The 19,990-nt window shown below is 41.9% G+C and overlaps 1 protein-coding gene across 4 annotated transcripts in view; it reads right to left on the reverse strand.

The window, feature by feature from the left end:
* Positions 1 to 19,990, reverse strand: part of LOC129695436 (tyrosine-protein kinase JAK2-like) — a 228,533-nt gene that overhangs the window by 19,140 nt on the left and 189,403 nt on the right. For 3 of the 4 annotated variants that reach the window (XM_055632388.1, XM_055632386.1, XM_055632387.1), the window contains 8 exons: positions 19,288 to 19,474; positions 18,270 to 18,394; positions 16,912 to 17,046; positions 12,129 to 12,216; positions 10,178 to 10,305; positions 8,330 to 8,468; positions 4,333 to 4,484; positions 1,487 to 1,637 (listed from right to left, as the gene is read on the reverse strand). In XM_055632388.1, the coding sequence (XP_055488363.1) occupies positions 1,487 to 1,637; positions 4,333 to 4,484; positions 8,330 to 8,468; positions 10,178 to 10,305; positions 12,129 to 12,216; positions 16,912 to 17,046; positions 18,270 to 18,394; positions 19,288 to 19,474 (1,105 nt within the window). The remainder of the gene's footprint in view (positions 1 to 1,486; positions 1,638 to 4,332; positions 4,485 to 8,329; positions 8,469 to 10,177; positions 10,306 to 12,128; positions 12,217 to 16,911; positions 17,047 to 18,269; positions 18,395 to 19,287; positions 19,475 to 19,990) is intronic. The other variant, XM_055632389.1, reaches the window with a different exon arrangement.

The raw sequence follows: 19,990 nt of genomic DNA on the forward strand, positions 1-19,990 counted from the left end.
TTACAATTCCTCACAAGTTTTGTGTAGGAGAGTTTTCCATTCAGGTAACCCAAACCCCTTGAGTCTTTCTTTCTTCTGATCCACCAAGGTTCTCTGCTCCTTGCTCCCCAAAAGCTCCTGGTTACCAGTTTAGTTTCCCATCCCATTTGGTTTCACCAGCCTATCACCCATATATGTAACCTACTAATTATCCTAACCCATTATCTAACTCATTCCATCTGCTCATCATCACTCCATTATCTGGTTCCACATCACCTTTATTATTTATCAGATACCAGCAGCTGCAGCCTCTGATGTCCAGATTTATCATTTTCTAGCTTATGTCTATATCATCACCCTTCCCTTTTTTACCTTTCCATTTCTAGCGAACACTCACTGGCCACTACCTCTCAACTCCACCCTCTCCCTCCCCTACCGATTCCATATGTCCATTATTCCCTTCCTTGCCTATCACCTACCAGCCTCTGCCCCATGCCTCACTCTCATCTCTTTATATCCCGTCTCCCTCTTGTACACTTTCTGTTCTGCTGCAGGGTCTCATCTCAAAATGTTAACCATTCCTCTGCTTCCGCAGATGCTGTCTGTTTTTGGTCTGCAGAATATTTTAGAAATGTGTTTACTTTCATTTCTAGCATATGCACTCATCTTTTAACCAATATTTTATTTCCATTTTATATCTTTTCATAACTTTACAATTATTGATATCGAAGTTCTATTTTTGCAAGAGAGACACAAGGCTGTAGTAACTCAGTGGGACAGGCAGCATCTCAAGGGTCTCAACCCGAAACGTCACCCATTCCTTCTATCCAGATATACTTCCTGTCCCGCTGAGTTGCTCCAGCATTTTGTGTCTATCTTCAGTTTAAACCAGCATCTGTAGTGCCTTCCGTCACCTGCTTTTTTTGCAATCCAGTAAGTCCCTTTCTGTAATTGGCATGTTCCGTTTCTCCCCAACTGCACAATCCCCTTTCCCCAACTCAACTGAAATGCTTATTTATTGTTTGAATCTCAGTTCTGATCCAGGCCTTGGAAAAGTAACTCTGTGACCTGCTTTTGCTTTTGACTGGCCTGTCATTCTTCTTTTTAGTTCCAATTTCTAGAAGTTGTGTGATTTTGCATGCAAATTAAAAAAAATCAGATCATTCCCAACTCGTGTTGGGATGCTGTAATTTCATGTTGCAGTCCAGCTTCAATGGGTTCATGGACATCCTTGAATGAAGGGATCCTCCCCTGTGCTCGAGGTGTGACTTGAGGTCCAGATAGTGATTTAAAAAAAATGGTATCAATGGTGAAAGGAGAGTGGCTGCAGTCTCGGCAATGACTGCCCCAACTCAGGGTGAAAGATAGACAGACAGCCATTATTTTAGCTCAGATATTATTCTATACAGCAAAAAATGATTTATTGGAGATTCAATGCAGGTATAATCAATGAATGCAGTTTCTTTCAATTTGTGATTCTCTTGGGAATGGAGTGGAAGAATCAAACCTGGAGTAAACAGGCTGTTGAGATCACGTATGATGGCGCGGAATGATGGCCTGAAGTCTGGTTCATAATTCATACAGTGATTGATGAGATTTGCCAGTTCCAGCCACTTTGGAGCAGGAAGTTGATGTCTATCTTCATAAAATTGCAATTTCTATCAAAAGAATAACACAGGTTAAAAAAAATTCAAAGCACCTTTTTCTTGGTGGCAGCTAGCTCGAAAATCTTGAGAAAAGTCTTGAAAGTGCCAGGTTAGGAACTGACATTTGTCACAAACCGGAATTCAACTTTCATGCCAAACATATTTTCCTTTGAGAATGAAACCTTGCAAACCTTCTGCTACTTGTATCGGAATGCCCAAACCCCTCCAAAGTTAAGCAAAGGAACCCATGTGACTTTCCTCGCGATCCATCCCATCATTACTGTGGTCCTTTATTGATATCGTAAAGTTTAATGCAGCAAGTCAGGTTTCTGTGGCAGAAAGTTCAGACTGCAATGGATTGAAGATGACACAACAGCTCCCATGGAATTTGGTACACCCTGGGTAAACTACTTCTTGTGGTTGCAAATCTGTCACACTGTGATGAATGACAACCACTTGTTAAAAGCCCCTGGTTGTTCTGGAAGTGTGCAGTTTGTTTCATTTGGTGCCACACAATGCCAGTAGAAATCCTGAACTGGCTCAGAAAGGTCCAGAGGTGAAGGGTCAATAGCACTCACCTTTAGGATGCGAGTCCACCAAACCCGACAAGAAGCACATCCCTTGTGATAGGCTGCCAATGTTTGCACCAATATCTATTTAACAATCTTAGCCTGCAAATGCCCTGCTCTTTTGAAAAACCCATGAAGCTGACCTTCGGCTTATGTTATGAGGAGTGTCTCCCATGACCATGGCTTGCTTTCTGTGCATCTCCTTTTTAGGCACTGGAGGTCCCTGCCACTTCTGTGAATTGCAATCGTCTTACTTTGTCAATATTTTGCCAAACACATCCAAAGCATCTGTTTTCCTGGCTGCCATCCATATAACCATATATAAACCATATAACAATTACAGCACGGAAACAGACCATCTCGGCCATTCTAGTCCGTGCCGAACACTTATTCTCCCCTAGTCCCATCTACCTGCACTCAGACCATAACCCTCCATTCCTTTCCCGTCCATATAACTATCCAATTTATTTTTAAATGATAAAAAAAAAATTCACACAGAGACTGGTGAATCTCTGGAACTCTCTGCCGCAGAGGGTAGTCGAGACCAGTTCATTGGCTATATTTAAGAGGGAGTTAGATGTGGCCCTCGTGGCTAAGGGTATGGAGAGAAGGCAGGTACGGGATACTGAGTTGGATGATCAGCCATGATCATATTGAATGGCGGTGCAGGCTCGAAGGGCCGAATGGCCTACTCCTGCACCTAATTTCTATGTTTCCAAATCGAACATGGCTCCACCACCTCCACTGGAAGCTCATTCCACACAGCCACCACTCCCTGAGTAAAGAAGTTCCCCCTCATGTTACCCCTAAACTTCTGTCCCTTAATTCTCAAGTCATGTCCTCTTGTTTGAATCTTCCCTACTCTCAGTGGGAAAAGCTTATCCACGTCAACTGTGTCTATCCCTCTCATCATTTTAAAGACCTCTATCAAGTCCCCCCTTAACCTTCTGCGCTCCAAAAAATAAAGACCGAACTTGTTCAACCTTTCTCTGTAAGTTAGTTGCTGAATCCAAACAAGCATTCATCACCAAACGTTTTCCTCGGCAAACTGAGACACTAGTGCATAAGAATGTATTCATATGACACAGACAACATTAGATGACGAGCAGGACTACTGCTCAAACTCATCTATCCTCGCCTAGTCAGATTCCGGGGTGGTATAACCATTCTCCAAGTTTTTTCTGAGCCAATTTTAAAAGTATTTGTTAATTGGACAAGTAAGTGCCAAAGGCCTGCTCCTGTGAAAAAAACCAGGGAGCTCACCCTCTGCTTATTTTATGGGGATGACTTTTATGACCATGGCTCCTTGTCTGGGCATCTCCTTTTTAGGCACCATAGCTCCCTGCCACTTCTGTGACTTGCCCAATTCTTATATCATCCACTTCCCCCTCCCACCGCTATCTCCATTTAACTGCGATGGTTTATCACTGGGACCCTAGGACACCTCAAGAGCGTGTAGCTCTCAACTCACAAGCTGCAATGTTTCATTCTGAGAATAGGCACAAAAATGCTGGAGTAACTCAGTCTGATGAAGTCTGGACCCAAAACATCGCCTGTTCCTTTTCTCCAGAGAGGCTGCATGTCCCGCTAAGTTACTCCAGCTTTTTGTGTCTATCTTCGGTGTAAACCATCACCTGCAGTTCCTTTCCACGCAATGTTTCTCTCTGCTGGACCAGCACATGGCAATTCCAAATCACCTCAAAGAAACGCTGACCAAAAACTGAAATAACAACATTTTATTTTAGAGGTATCAAGCCTTATCAAGCAAATGCAGATTAATTTAGTTTAGTTTAGTTTATAGATACCGCGCGGAAACAGGCCCTTCGGCCCATCGAGTCCGCACCGACCAGTGATTCCTGCACATGAACACCATCCTACACACAGTAACTACAATTTACATTTATACCAAACCAATTAACCTACAAACCAAAGGAGTGTGGAAGGAAACCAAAGGGACTCCCCGCGGTCACGGGGAGAACGTACATACTCCATACAGATAGCACTCGTAGTCGGGATCGAACCCGGTTCTCCGGTGCTGTAAGGCAGCAACTCTACCGCTGCGCCATTGTGCCACCCTTAACAAATTTTAAACTGATTTTTAACAATAACGAATTATACTTCCTTTGCGTCTGACTCACCCTTGTGCTGTCGAAATGACCAAGTGGTCTGTCTCCTCCACTGCAAATTTCCCATAAAGTGGCACCAAAACTCCACTTATCTGTTGCCAAGGACAAATTCTTGGTATCCTCAATGCATTCTGGTGGCACCCATGGGATACGTTCAACTAGAACTATATAATGAAATTGATTATGAATATACAGACTGCATGCAACAAATATACTCATGATAAAATTAATGCAGTTAAAAATTCACTGAATCCAAAATCTAAAGCACAGGTTCCAAGACATACTAACAAATGTGGCTTCCTAATTAAGGCAACAGCAATATGAATAAATGGATAGGTTAACACTATTTAAAATAACATTATTTGCAAAAAGCACAGATAAGTGGGTTACTTTAGTTTCTGCACAGATTCAGCACAATAATTACATTTGCTTCTCCATTAAAACCGCACACAACCTAGCAAAGACAAATTAAATTTCAGAAATTGTCCTTTAACTCTGGTCAACAAGTGTGTTTTTGGATAGCAAGTGGGCTTACTTATGTAACTCCATCAAATAAAAAAAAAAAACAGAATATTTAACCACAGGGGATAAAAAGCCCATTCATCTCTTCTAGCTCACGCCCGGAAAGAGACCCATGGCTCCTTCAATATAATTCAGTTGCTTTTGAATGATTCCGCAGATTTTCCACTGTGCACAGCACATACTTATTATTAATATCCTAAATTTGATCTTTCTTACCTTAAGTGTCTTATTCTGGGTAAATCAATTTTAATGATTGAGGGAACGTAGATTAACACATCTCAGGTTCTACTGTTGTGGACAGACAAGTTCCAAATTGCTCCAGATGTTCCTTGTGAGGCAGACAAGCGAACAAGTCCAGACGAGGGACAATTTAAGTGGGTAAATATCCTAAGATCCCTCCCCCCCCCCATTGGAATGAGGGAGAGTAATGGAACACCAAGAGGGAGCTTGCACTGATCACAGGGAGAATGTGCAAACGTCACAGAGATAGCACTGGAGATCAGGATTGATCTTAGATTGCGAGTGCGAGGCTGCAGCTCTGCCAGCTGCACCACTGCGCCGCTCCAAAGGCAAGAACGAGGATAGATGTTTGAAGATGGGCGGTATTGGTAGAGTTGCTGCCATACAGCATTTGCACCGCAAGAGACGCGAGTTTGACCCCGACTACGGGTGCTGTCTGTACAGAGTTTGTACGTTCTCCCCGTGACCGTGTAGTTTTTCTCCGAGAACTTTGTTTTTTTCCTACACTCCAAAGACGCACAGGTTTGTAGGTTAATAGGCTTGGGTTTGTATACTTGGTATACGGTGCCCTCCACAATGTTTGGGACAAAGACCAATCACTTATTTATTTGCCTCTGTACTCCACAATTTGAGATTTGTAATTAAAAAAAAAATCACATGTGGTTAAAGGGCATTTATTAAAGGGTATTTTTTACACATTTTAGTTTCACCATGTAGAAGTTACAGCCGTGTTTATACGTAGTCCCCCCATTTCAGGGCACCATATTATTTGGGGGCACCATAGTATTTGGGACACATGGCTTCACAGGTGTTTGTCATTATTCAGGTGTGTTTAATTGCCTCCTTCATGCAGGTATAAGAAAGCTCTCAGCACCTCGTCTTTCCTTCAGTCTTTCCATCACCTTTGGAAACTTTTATTGGTGTTTATCAACATGAGGACAAAAGTTGATTAATGAAAGTCAAAGAAGTCAAATAGGCCATTATGAGTCTGAGAGACAAGAATAAAACTGTTAGAGACATCAGCCGAACCTTAGGCTTACCAAGATCAACTGTTTAGAACATCATTAAGAAGAAAGAGAGCACTGGTGAGCTTACTAATCACAAAGGGACTGGCAAGTCAAGTAAGACCTCCATAGCTGATGACAGTAGAATTCCCTCTTTTATAAAAATCTTCCATCATCTGTCTGACAGATCAGAAACTTTCTTAAGAGTCATGTGTGGATTTGTCAATGGCCACTGTCCGCAGAACACTTCATGAACAGAACAGGTTAGTTTGCCAAGAAGTACTTAAAATAGTTCTGGAAAAAGGTCTTGTGGACAGATGAGACGAAGATGAATTTACATCAGAGTGATGGCAAGAGCAAAGTATGGAGGCGAGAAGGAACTGACCAAGATCCAAACTATACCACCTCATCTGTGAAACACGGTGGTGGGGGTGTTATAGCCTGGGAATGTATGGCTGCTGAAGGTACTGGCACTTATCTTCATTGATGATACAACTGCTGATGGTAGTAGCATAATGAATTCTGAAGTGCATAGAGGAATTCTATCTGCTCAAGTTCAAACAAATGCCTCAAAACTCATTGGCCGGCAGTTAATTCTCCAGCAAGACAATGATCCCAAACATACTGCTAAAGCAACAGAAACAATTCAAAGCTAAAAATTGGTCAATTCATAAGTGGCCGTCAATCACCCGATCTCAACCCAATTGAGCATGCCTTTTATATGCTGAAGAGAAAACTAGCCCCCAAAACAAGCAGAAGCTAAAGATTGCTGAAATACAGGTGTGGCAGAGCATCGAAGGTACACAAAAATGCTGGAGAAACTCAGCGGGTGCAGCAGCATCTATGGAGCGAAGGAAATAGGCAACGTTTCGAGCCGAAACCCTTCTTCAGACAGAAGCTCTTCTTGGCAGAGCATCACCAGAGAAGACACCCAGCAACTGGTGATGTCTATGAATCGCTGACTTCAAGCAGTCATTGCATGCAAAGGATATGCAACAAAATACTAATCATAACTCCTTTCATTTACATGACATTGAGGTATTCCAAACATTATGGTGCCCTGAAATGGGGGGACTATGTATTAACACTGCTGTAATTTCTACATGGTGAAACCAAAATGTATAAAAATGGCCTTTATTATAGTCTGACAATGTGCATTTTAAGCACATGCAATGTATTCTATTACAAACAAACAATAGACAATAGGTGCAGGAGTAGGCCATTCGGCCCTTGGAGCCAGCACCACCATTCATTGTGATCATGGCTGATCATTCCCAATCAGTACCCCGTTTCTGCTTTCTCCTCATATCCCTTGACTCCGCTATCTTTAAGAGGTCTATCTAACTCTTTCTTGAAAACATCCAGAGAATTGGCCTCCACTGCCTTCTGAGGCAGAGAATTCGACAGATTCACAACTCTCTGGGTGAAAAGTTTTCTTTTTCTCAATCTCAAATCTCAATCTCAAAAAATCTCAAATTGTGGAGTACAGAGGCAAATAAATAAATGATGGGTCTTTGTCCCTAAACATTATGGAGGGCACCGTAAGTGTAAATTGTCCTTATGGCCCTGTCCCACGGTACGAGTTAATTCCAAGAACACTCCCGAGTTAAAAAAAAATCAAAATCAAAATCGTGGTAAGCACGGAGAATGAACGTAGCGGGTACGTCGGAGCTCGGGGACGTCTCTTAGCGGCTCGTAACGCTAACGGCAGGTACTCGGGAAGACTCGCTAACGGCAGGTAAGCTCGGGAAGACTCGTGAAGATTTTTCAACATGATGAAAAATGCCCACGAGAGCTGCGAGTACTGACGAGCGGCCATTACCATAAATCTCCGAGTTCGAATCAGGGCAAACTCGGGAGAGCTCTTGGAATGAACTTGTACCGTGATACAAGGCCATTAGTACGTGTAGGATAGTGTGAATGTGCGGGGATCGATGGTCGGCACGCTCGGTGGGCCGAAGGGCCAGTATCTCTAAACTAAATTAAACTTAGCTAAAATAGGCATAAATTAGGGAGACCAAATGTTCAAAGAGCTGAAAGAAAAAAAAAAAAGTAGTATTTCCCACTTGCAGAGAATACATTTCCTATTAATTTGTGAAGAGGAAGTTTGAAGGAATTCAGGCAAGGGTTTATGTAAGAATATTTAGGTATAATCCGAACTAAAGAATACCATATATACCACTGTATTGCCAGAACATAATGAGCAAATATCCATTCAAAGTAATGTATGACAGTATCCTCACCATCTTTTGACAGAACTGTTATACCCACTCCTGGATCAGCTAGCTTTATGAATGGTGGGCTTCTAGTTTTTCTGTCCTCTTCTCTGATCATCAGAACATTCTTTGCACAAACGTTTCCATGGACAAGGTTTCTGTCTTCCTACATACGGATGAAAAAGATTCAGGATCACCGTGGATGTCTCTCGTTGGTAATCTCATTCTTGCTTTGCAACAAAGTGTAATTGAGGATGAACCAGCTAATTCAAGACCAAAATCGGAGAACTTTCCACAATGTAATTATTCTATAATTTGGACTCATTCGGACTTGTAAAGAAGAATGAGTCAATTGTCTTATAATTTTTCTATCAGTCTTTAAATATAATGAATCGATCGACTTATTTGTGTTTTTCACTGTTTGGTCTTGGATGATAGATATTAATAGGTGGTCAAATTCTCCTGACAAGGAAGTATGTGAATAGGAATGTAACTGGATGAACCTGTTACAGGGCCCTAAAAGGGAAAAAGCATCACAGTTGCACAAAGTCAAAGCTGCCACAGCCAGACATAAAAACAGCTTTTTTTCCCCACGAGTAGTAGCTCTACTCAGTAACAAAACAATCTGTAGCCTCCTTTTGCTCTGGTATTTTATTTAATTCACATGTTTAATCAATAATGTTTTATTATTAATGTTTAATGCTTTATGTGTCATTCCTAACTGTCACTGTATGTCATGTCACTTGCGGGCGGAGTACCAAGGCAACTTCCTTGTATGTGAATACTCGGCCAGTAAACTAATTAATCAATCAATTCATTCATTCATTCAAAATTTACATGATTCAGTTCCAGCTTGAGACTTGTAAATAGTGGGATATATAGGAATGTATCAAATAAATAATATCCATTTGAATTTGGATGTTTTTTATTTATTCATTTAAAAGATAAGTAGAAGGAACAGGAATAGGCCATTCGGACCCTGGAGCTTTCTGCGGTACTCATGATTAATCTGCTCTTGGCCTCAACTCCACTTCCCTGACTGTTCCTCGTAATCGTCGACTCGCCTTTATGCCAACAATCTGTCTGCCCTGGCTTTGAAATATACAATGATTCAGCTGCACCGATCACCGGAATTTAGAATTCTAAAGATTTGTGTCTCTCTGAAAGAAGAAATTACTTCTCGCTTCAATCTTAAACTGGTAACGTCTTTTTATGAAACTCTGCCCCCTAATTCAAGGTTCCCCATTGAGAGCTTGCGCGCACACACACGTACACACACACACACACACGTACACACACACGTACGTACACACACACACACAGCCTGCCAAGCCCCCTCAGTGCTGGGTATTTCAATTGGCTAAAAATAGGAGTAATATTCTATATAATTCATCTATCGGGAAACAACATGGACAAGGAATATATAAAACCATGGGATTTTTGTGGCGTCGAGCCATTTACATGTCAGTCCTTCTCTTGTAAATCATTCTTCAATCACTCATTCATTCGGATCCAACATGCAATAGCAAGCGCCAGGGCACTGAATTAGATACACATAATATGGCTCTCTCTGCTCAGCTGAGACCGAGACTGCTCTCCACATGCATGGTGCAATAAGAGAATTTCCAGGCTCACTCCAATCTAACATTAGATGCTCTTTCAGGGAAGTAAGCCAACACCTGAATCTGAAACAGGATTGGAAACATTTGGGAAAGTTATTTCTTAAAACATACTCCTTTGAGCATATATTTGCATGTCTGATTCTTATGTAGTTTAGTATGAAAATAAAGTCCGATTAAGATCTTGTGAAGTGTATTTACTACACTCTCTGTACAACCACACTCCCTCACAGTCCTTTCTATCAACGTGACTTACCAAGTAGTGCACTGCCCAAGCTAACTGCTTGGCTACATCAAGCTTCCACAGGATGTTCACGTTGTTTTTGTTTCTCTTCAGGTACGTGTCCAACGATCCAAACTTCACATATTCCTGAACCATGATATCTGAATTCCAAATAAAGACGAGAAAAGAGAATCATTGTAAAGCACTTTCTTGCAGAATCTATTATAGTCATTTGTGATATTGATAAGGTACATGAGGCAGTTATGCCTCAGTTCATCTCCAGAGCAAAACTGCAAATGGTTATTGGTCCAAAGAATTAATTCTATTATATCATCACTATTCTCACCTCATGGACTCCTACATTTTCCCCAAATTTACTTACCTGTAAATATGTTACAGCTTTAGAGCAAGGTTTTCTCTGTAGAAGAGGGAACATCCAACTCACTATTAAATTGAAGGTAAGGGCATTAGTTTATTTTTAATTCTCCTTCCCTGTTCCCAACTGATATCTTTGTCTTTGGCCTCCTTTACTATGGAAGCGTTTTCTAGTTCTGCAATCACATTCCGTGTTAAACAGCTTACCTTGTTTGAGCGGATAAAGGCCTTTCACTATCTATTCGAGCTGTAACATCATCCCTTGAAGTCTTTGCATCTTGCTGAGTTACCCACTTCATTTAGTTTAGATATACAGCAAGGATATAGGCCCTGCGACCCCCTGAGTCTGCACCGATCAGCGATCCCCACATATTAACACTATCTGACACACACGAGGAACAATTTACATTTATACAAAGTCAGTTAACCTACAAACGTGTATGTCTTTGGAGCGTGGGAGGAAGCCGATGATTTCGGACAAAACCTACGCGGTCACGGGGCGAACGTACAAACTCCACACAGATTGCACCCGTAGTCGGGATCGAACCTAGGACTCCGGTGTAAGGCAGCAACTCTACCGCTGCACCACCGTGGCTGCAGCTACCAAAGTGAATCAGAGGGAGAGTGAGAACCTGGCCCTCAGTGAGTTAGATGGGAGCATGAGAACTGGTACCCAGTGAATACCGCAGGAAATTGGGAAAGAGGATCCCTGTGAGACGGAAGGGAGCTTTGCAAACATTATCCAATCAGCCTGACGCCTCTTGAACGTCTACAGGTGTACAGTAGAGAGCATATTGACTGGTTACATCATGGCCTGGTTCCTAAACTCGAACGCCCAGGAGCAAAGAATATTGCAAAAAGTGGTGAATACTGAGCAGTCCATCACGGGTTCCGAGCTCCCCACCATCAAAAGGATCTCCAGGAGTCGCTGCCTCAAAAAGGCAGCTAGCATCATCAAAGACAGACACACCACCCTGGCCACACTCTCATTTGACTCCTGACATCGTGACTAAGGGATAAGAGCTTGAAAACTGTAACATTCAGATTCAGGAGCAGCTTCTTCCCAACAACCATCAGGCTATTAACACAACAACTTCAAAATAAGCTCTGAACAACATAGACTTGTGGGCATTGTTTTTGACTTTGACCTATTATTGTTTGTTTTGTTTTTCATATATACTGATCATTTTTTTTTTGTTATTATGGTGTTTGCAGAGTACTATGTTTTCATATATGTTGTGCTGTACAAGTAAGAATTTAATTTGTTCCGTCTGGGACAATAAAACAAACTTGATTATCTTGAAAAACATTGAGATTTTCAAATAATTGGGGAGCAGATTATCAGAGTTTCTTGCACGAATAAATTCTTTATATGCCTATGTTTTGTTTAGATAAAGTATTTTGGATAAAACATTCAAGTTTTGATTTTAATTTGGTTGGCATGCCAGGTAGTGGAAAGTATTTTCAAGAATTAATATTGCTTCAATTATACGTTTTTCTAGCTTTACAATTTCAGGCCCATGTGCGTAAAAACCCATTTGGAAACCGAATGACTCACAGCTTTGCTAAACGTTTGCCACTGTCACAGAACTAAATAATAATTACTTACTTTCCTCGCCACACACGCTGACTCCATAGTTCAACACCAAGTGCTTGTAGGACAGTTGGGTCATCATGCTCGCTGCTTCAAAAAAGGACTGAAAAAGAATCACATAAATAATTAAGAGACTTTGTTTATACTTTCGCAAACTAGATCTTAGATTTCAAGTAGATATTTAGTTTAGTTTAGTTCGGAGATATAGTGCAGAAACAGGGCCTTCGGCCCACCGAGTCCGCACCAACCAATGATCCCCACACATTACCACTATCCTACACACACTAGGGACAATTTACACTTATACCAAGCCAATTACTCTATAAACCTGTATGTCTTTGGAGTGTGGGAGAAAATCAAAGAGTTCAAAGAAAACCCTTGCGGGTCACAGTAGTGTCTTTGGAGTGTGGGAGAAAATCGAAGAGTTCAAAGAAAACCCTTGCAGGTCACGGTAGTATCTTTGGAGTGTGGGAGAAAATCGAAGAGTTCAAAGAAAACCCTTGCAGGTCACGGGAGAACATACAAACCCTGTACAGACAGCACCCGTAGATGTGATTGAACCCGCGTCTCCGGCGTTGCAAGCGCTGGAAGCAGCAAATCTACCATTGTGCCACCGTGCTGCCCTTTTCATGGCACTTATTACTGAGACGTGGCTCCAGGGTGACCAAGGCTGGGAACTAAACATGCAGGGGTTTCGATATTCAGGAAGGGTAGACAGAAGGGAAGAGGAGGTCAGGTGCTATTGCTGGTTAAAGCAGTGATTAATGCAATAGCAAGGAGAGACATTAGCAGACTGAAGATATGAGATGGGAATTGACTAGGATAGACTGGCAAATTATACTGAAAGGGTTGACCGTGGAGATGCAATGGCAAAGATTTAAAGACCGCATGGATGAACTCCATAAATTGTTCATCCCTGTCTGGCAAAAAAAATAAAATGGGGAAGGCGGCTTAACCGTGGCTAACGAGAGAAATCAAGGATAGTGTTAAATTTAAGGAAGAGGCATAAAAATTGGCCAGAGGAAGCAGCAAGCCGGAGGGCTGGGAAAAATTTAGAACGCAATTGAGGAGGACAAAGGGGTTTATTAAGAGGGGGGGGGGGGGGCATGAAATAAAGCTTTTGGGGAATATAAAAACGGACTCGAAAAGCTTCTTTAGATTTGTAAAATAAAAAGATTAGTGAAGACACATGTAGGTCCCTTACAATCAGAGACAGGTGAATTTATAATAGGAAACACAGAAATGGCAGACCAGTTAATGGAGTACTTTGCTTCTGTCTTCACTAAAGGAAGACACAATCTCCCAGATATACTAGGAGGCAGAGGATCTAGTGGGAGGGAGGAACTGAAGGGAATCCACATTAGTCAGGAAATGGTGTTTCGTAAACTGTTGGGACTGAAGGCAGATAAATCCGAAGGGCCTGATGGTCTGCATCCCAGTATACTCAAGGAGGTGGCCCTAGAAATTGTGGATGGTTTGGTGATCATTTTCCAATGTTCTCTCGACTCTGGATCAGTTCCTGTGGACTGGAAAGTAGCAAATGTAGCGCTACTTTTTAAAGGAGGGAGAGAGAAAACGGGGAGTTATAGACCAGTTAGCCTTACATCGGTAGTGGGGAAGATGCTCGAGTTGATTATTAAAGATGTTATTGCAGCGCATTTGGAAAGCAGTGACAGGATCGGTCAAAGTCAGCATGGATTTATGAAGGAGAAATCATGCTCGACTAATCTTGTGGAATGTTTTGAGGATGTAACAAGCAGAATGGATAAGGGAGAACCAGTGGATGTGGTGTATCTGGACTTCCAAAAAGTCTTTGACAAGGTCCCACATAAGACATTAGTGTGCAAAATTATAGCACATGGTATTGGGGGTAGGGTATTGACATGGATAGAGAACTGGCCGACAGGAAGCAAAGAGTAGGAATTAACGGGTCCTTTTCAAAATGGCAGGCAGTGACTAACTAGTGGGGTGCCGCAAGGCTCGGTGCTGGGATTGCAGTCATTTACAATACCGATTTAGAAGAGGGAAGAGTCACATCTCCAAATTTGTGGTTAACACAAAGCTGGGTGGCAGTGTGAGCTGCGATGAGGCTGCAGAGTAACTTGGATAGGTTGACTGAGTGGGCAAATGCATGGCAGATGCAGTATAATGTGGATAAATATGAGGTTATCCATTTTGGTGGCAAGAACAAGAAGGCAGATTATTATCTGAATAAATGAATGAATACGTTTATTGGCCAAGTATACACATACAAGGAATTTGCCTTGGTGCTCTGCCCACAAGTGACGACATGACATACAGGAATGATACATAAAACATTAATAATAAAACATTATTGATTAAACATGTGAATTAAATAAAATACCAGAGCAAAAGGAGGCTACAGATTTCCGTGACCTTGATTTTTTTTAGGTCGTTTAAGATCGTCAGAGGTCGCGAATTAATTCGTGAAAGTGGGACGGGGGCTTACCACTCTCTGAGGTGTAACAGTTTTTAGATCCAACGGTTTGAACCCATGTCATCCAATGTTTATTATATTTTCATGGGGTTGTCTGATTTCTTCCTGTAACTGATTCATTAAATTCAACACTGACTTTATCAGCACCATTCTGCCTGTGGAGAGTGGGGTGAGATCGCCAGCTAGAGGTTCTAATCCGATGCAAAGTGTTGTAAATGCTGGAAGTCCAAAATAAAAATAGAGAACGCTGGAAATGCACAGCAGTATCTTGAATATTTGGAATGTTGATGCTGCTTCTCTCTCTCCAGATGTTGCTTGACTTATGACTGCTTCAAGCATTTTCTGTTCCCATTACAATCTGTTAATTTATTGTTTCCCAGCAAACTCAGAATGCTGCTACGAATGTGTACACTACACTCAGGCAGTTTCTGCTTCATTCAGATTTGTTGGATAGAAGATAAGAGGAAAGGTAAAATAACTGTGTGTATTTGTTGACTGTAGACCAAACAAAAGAGTGGAGGAACATTCCTGTCCCACTCTCCAAGATAGAGTTTTAGACTTGTGGGATGGAAAGAACGACCAATTTGCATTCTGCTGATTTTTATTTCATGGCCAAAGGGGAGGGATTGTGGGAAGCTTTGATTGAACTTTTAAGGGCCTGTCCCACTTTCACGACCTAATCCACGACCTCTGCCGAGTTTGCCCTTGACTCATACTCGCAGCATGGTCGTCACGAGGTCATAGGCGGTCATAGGTAGGTCGTAGGTACTCGTGGCATCAAATGTTGTTGCACTTGATCAGCTCGGCATATATATTTTAAAATTAATTTGTCATTGGCAAAGCAAGTACTGATCCAAAAATGCCTTAAGACATTGGGAATAGATCTTCTAGTGATAGGCAGCATCTGGATGGGTGTCGTTATGGGTCGAGACCCCTCTTCAGCCTGACGTGCTGAGTCACTCCTGCACATTGTGTCCTTTTCTGTATTAACCAGTGTCTGCAGTTCTTTGTTTATACTTCATTGTAGTTCTTTGTTTATGCTTCGAGAGGCTGGTCCTGGCACACCTCAAAAGCTGCCTACCCCCCACACTGGATCCCTATCAGTTTGCCTACCGCAAGAACAGGAGTAAGGAGGATGCCATCTCAACGGCACTTCACTCTGCCCTCCCCCACCTCGACAACAGAGACACTTACGTAAGAATGCTGTTCATCGATTACAGCTCAGCATTCAACACCATTATACCATCAAAACTGATCACCAAACTCGGTAACCTGGGCATCGACCCCTCCCTCTGCAACTGGATACTGGACTTTCTAACCAACAGACTAACAGTCTGTTAGGTTAGACAAGCACACCTCTTCAACCCTCACCATGAACACCGGCGTTCCACAGGGCTGTGTGCTGAGCCCCCTCCTCTACTCCCTCTTCACCTATGACTGCACACCTGTACATGGTACTAACACCATCATCAAGTATGCAGATGATACAACGGTGATTGGCCTCATCAGCAACAACGATGAGCTGGCCTACAGGGAGGAGGTCCAGCACTTAGCAGCATGGTGCGCTGACAACAACCTGGCCCTTAACTCCAAGAAGACCAAGGAGCTCATTGTAGACTTCAGGAAGTCCAGAGGCGGCACGCACACCCCCATCCACATTAACGGGATGGAGGTGGAACGTGTTTCTAGCTTCAGGTTCTTGGGAGTCAACATCTCCGATGACCTCTCTTGGACCCACAATACCTCGACTCTGATCAAGAAGGCTCACCAGCTTCTCTTCTTCCTGAGGAGACTGAAGAAGGTCCATCTGTCTCCTCAGATCCTGGTGAACTTCTACCGCTGCACCATCGAGAGCATCCTTACCAACTGCATCACAGTATGGTATGGCAACTGCTCCGTCTCCGACCGGAAGGCATTGCAGAGGGTGGTGAAAATTGCCCACGGCATCACCGGTTCCTCGCTCCCCTCCATTGAGTCTGTCCAAAGCAAGCGTTGTCTGCGGAGGGCGATCAGCATCGCCAAGGACTGCTCTCACCCCAACCATGGACTGTTTACCCTCCTACCATCCGGGAGGCGCTACAGGTCTCTCCGTTGCCGAACCAGCAGGTCGAGGAATAGCTTCTTCCCGGCGGCTGTCACTCTACTCAACAACGTACCTCGGTGACTGCCAATCAGTCACGGACACTTATTATTATTTATTCAAATCATTTGCTATGTCGCTCTTCCAGGGAGATGCTAAATGCATTTTGTTGTCTCTGTACTGTACACTGACAATGACAATTAAAATTGAATCTGAATCTGACTTATTAAGTTTTAAAATTACTTAGTATACAAACAAACCTCAGAGTAATTTCTGTGTGCTTTTCCCAAAACTTTTAGGAGAACTTCTGTCTTGTGTATCTGACCATAGTCTCCCAATTCTTTCCTCACTCCTTTGAAAATTTTGGTGAACGTTCCTTGTCCAAGACTTTCACCCTATAAATGAATAAACACATGGAATTTATATAGGGATGCGCGTTTCACCAATACCACCAAGCAATGCTAAACATCAATAATTATACTACTTAGTGTCTGTTACGTCATAAATTAAGTTACTCCTTCCAACACCTCACAATTGGACATAACAGCAAAGAAAGCATAGGATCAAATACTAAACAAAAGTATTGATTTCCTACATCAGGGTCTATAGGAAAGATGGCATTAAGCTGGAAATAATGTAGAGAAGATTTACGAGGATATTTATTTTATATAATGTCTAATACTACAATGAGGTCAGTGTAAATTTTTATCCGCTTAATTATATTTATATTAGTAATGGATATAAGCGAGAGAGTCAACAGCTTCAAGTTCTTGGGCATCTGTCTTGGACCCAGCACATGAATGAAACCACAAAGAATGCTCATCAACGCCCTTACTTCCTGAGAAGATTGACGAGATTTGGTATGTCATTGGATATTCTATCAAACTTCCGCAGGTGTATGGTAGAGAGCATACTGAATGGTTGCAACTCAGCCTGGTTCAGCAACTCAAATACTGGAAATAAAGAGATACAGAGAGCGATTGGCACTGTCTGCTCCATCACAGGTACTGAACTCTCCACCCATCAAAGGGATCTATAGGGCTTGATGACTCGGAAAGGCAGCCAATATCATCAAAGACCCACACCATCGTGGCCATACTCTCAAGTCACTCCTACCATCGGGGAAACGGTCCAGGAGCCAGAAAACCACGACTATGATGTTTTATGGACTGTGTCTTTGGTTGCACTATGGACTTTGTTTTTTTACACTATTAAGGTTATCTATATTATGATTATTAATTTATAGTATTTTTGATCTTTATAAATATGTATGCGCAATTGTATTTACGGCTTGCTAAGCTGTAGCAAGTAAAGATTTTATGTTCTATTGTTAGTATGTATGACAATTATATAATGCTCAACTACTCAACACACTCGACTCTTACGTTACGATAGAGCTTTATTCGAAGGGGGTAGATGGCAGAAGTTGATCTGCCAACAGTCATAAAACACAAGATAGGGGTGGGGGTGAAGAGATGTGGATCTGCACAAATTGCATTTTTAGAAATGATTTGTGGAAGTCTTGAATAGGCACAGTTTAACAAACATCCTTTTGCAGGCAACATGCACATCAGTTGTAATGCACAAATATTCATGTAAAGTAATACATTTTACTTACAAATATCAGATCCTCTTTTCTGATCTTGTGAAATACCATTTGGCTGACATTATGCCTCTGTAACATTGGAGATGTTGGCACATCACAGGCACAGTTGCTTCTCATGACCAGAAGATTAGATTTATCTGTGGATGCACACAAATGTTGGCAAGTTAAAAGTAAATCAATGAATAAAGCACATTGAATAGCATATTTAATGTTCAGTACCCAATTTTATAGTTACTATTCTTCATACAGATGTTAGACTCAGCAGTCCTCATTCACCCAAGTTACTTTCACAACCCCAGTATTCCTGCACCAGGACCAAGGAAGGAAGATTGGATTCTTACATGTTGGCGTCCCACCCCACCCCACCAATGCAAGTGTGGAGAATCACTTAGAGAAACATTCTATTTGTCCTCGAATAGCAACTATTTTTTTGCTATTGCAAAAATGTAGCAATCCATGAAGGTATTTCATTAGAATGTGTACTGTGTGAACCACAAGTCTCCTTGTATAGGATGGGATGTTCATGGTTTGGGAGCAGGTCAGGATATCCCAGGCTAATACCTGGAATGGGCAGGAAGCCTTACAAGAAAAGGTTTGACAGGTTAGCCTTGTAACCACTGAAGATCAGAGTCAGCAGGAATCCTGAGGATCTTGACAGATTGGACTTGGAGAAGATGTTTCCTCTTTTGGGTGAATCTAGAACTACAGGTCACCATTTAAAAATAAGGAGTTTTCCATTTAAGACAGAGTTGAGATGATTTATTTTTTCAGAGGATCATGATTCTTTAGAAATCTCTTCTTCAAAGGGTGAAGGAGTCTGAATATTTTCAAGGCTGAAATAGATAGATATTTGATAATCAAGGAAGTGAAAGTTAGTGGGGGTAGATGGAAATGTGCGGTTGAGGTTGCATTCAGATTAGCCAGAACAGATTCAAGGGCCTTCATATCCATGTGCCGATATTAAAGCCTCTTAAACACCACTACTTCTTCACACTGAAATGAGTGAATGTGAGATTAATGAAAATATTACCTTTTGGTTTCGGCGGACAGCATTTGGTAAACTGGAAAATAACTCCGTCTGATCGAACAGTCTCCTTCTTGTAGCAGTTCAGCAAATCTTTGAGACTGCTGAAGCTCTTCTTAGCCCCATTCAGAATATACTCATTATTCTCGTTCTTGGTAATTAAACAATGCTTGCATTCAGTCACGCCGTCCTTCTAAATAAAAGTTAGAGGGTAACAAGGCAAAATATTCTGAAGATGGACACAAAAAACTGGAGTAGCTCAGCGGGACAGGCAGCATCTCTGGAGAGGAGGAATGGGTGACGTTTCAGGTTGAGGCCCTTTTTTTGTGTCTATCTTTGGTTTAACCCAACATCTGCAGTTCCTTCTGGCACAAGGCAAAATACTCTACCATTTTGCAAATTGTAATCTTCAGTAATTAACCTTAAGTTGGTAGCATTTATGTTCACTCCAAACAAAGGAAATGATAGACCCATAGGTACTGTCCTCTTTGACTTGACAGAGTTTTGAAGCCACTCAAGAAGCACTGTGGGTGTCCTACTTTGAAGACCTATTGTTCTGAGCTTCAGCATTAGCTTTCTAACAAGGGGAGTTAGCACTAAGTCATTCAGGATAACAAAGAGAGAGAGAGAAAATGACAGAAGGAAGAAGAGAAGTGCAATTGAAGGATAGCAAGGGAAGGAAATAATTAATTTGGAAACAATCATAGTG

This window comes from Leucoraja erinacea, chromosome 3, assembly GCF_028641065.1.
Source record: "Leucoraja erinacea ecotype New England chromosome 3, Leri_hhj_1, whole genome shotgun sequence".
Classification (NCBI taxonomy): Eukaryota; Metazoa; Chordata; class Chondrichthyes; order Rajiformes; family Rajidae; genus Leucoraja; species Leucoraja erinaceus.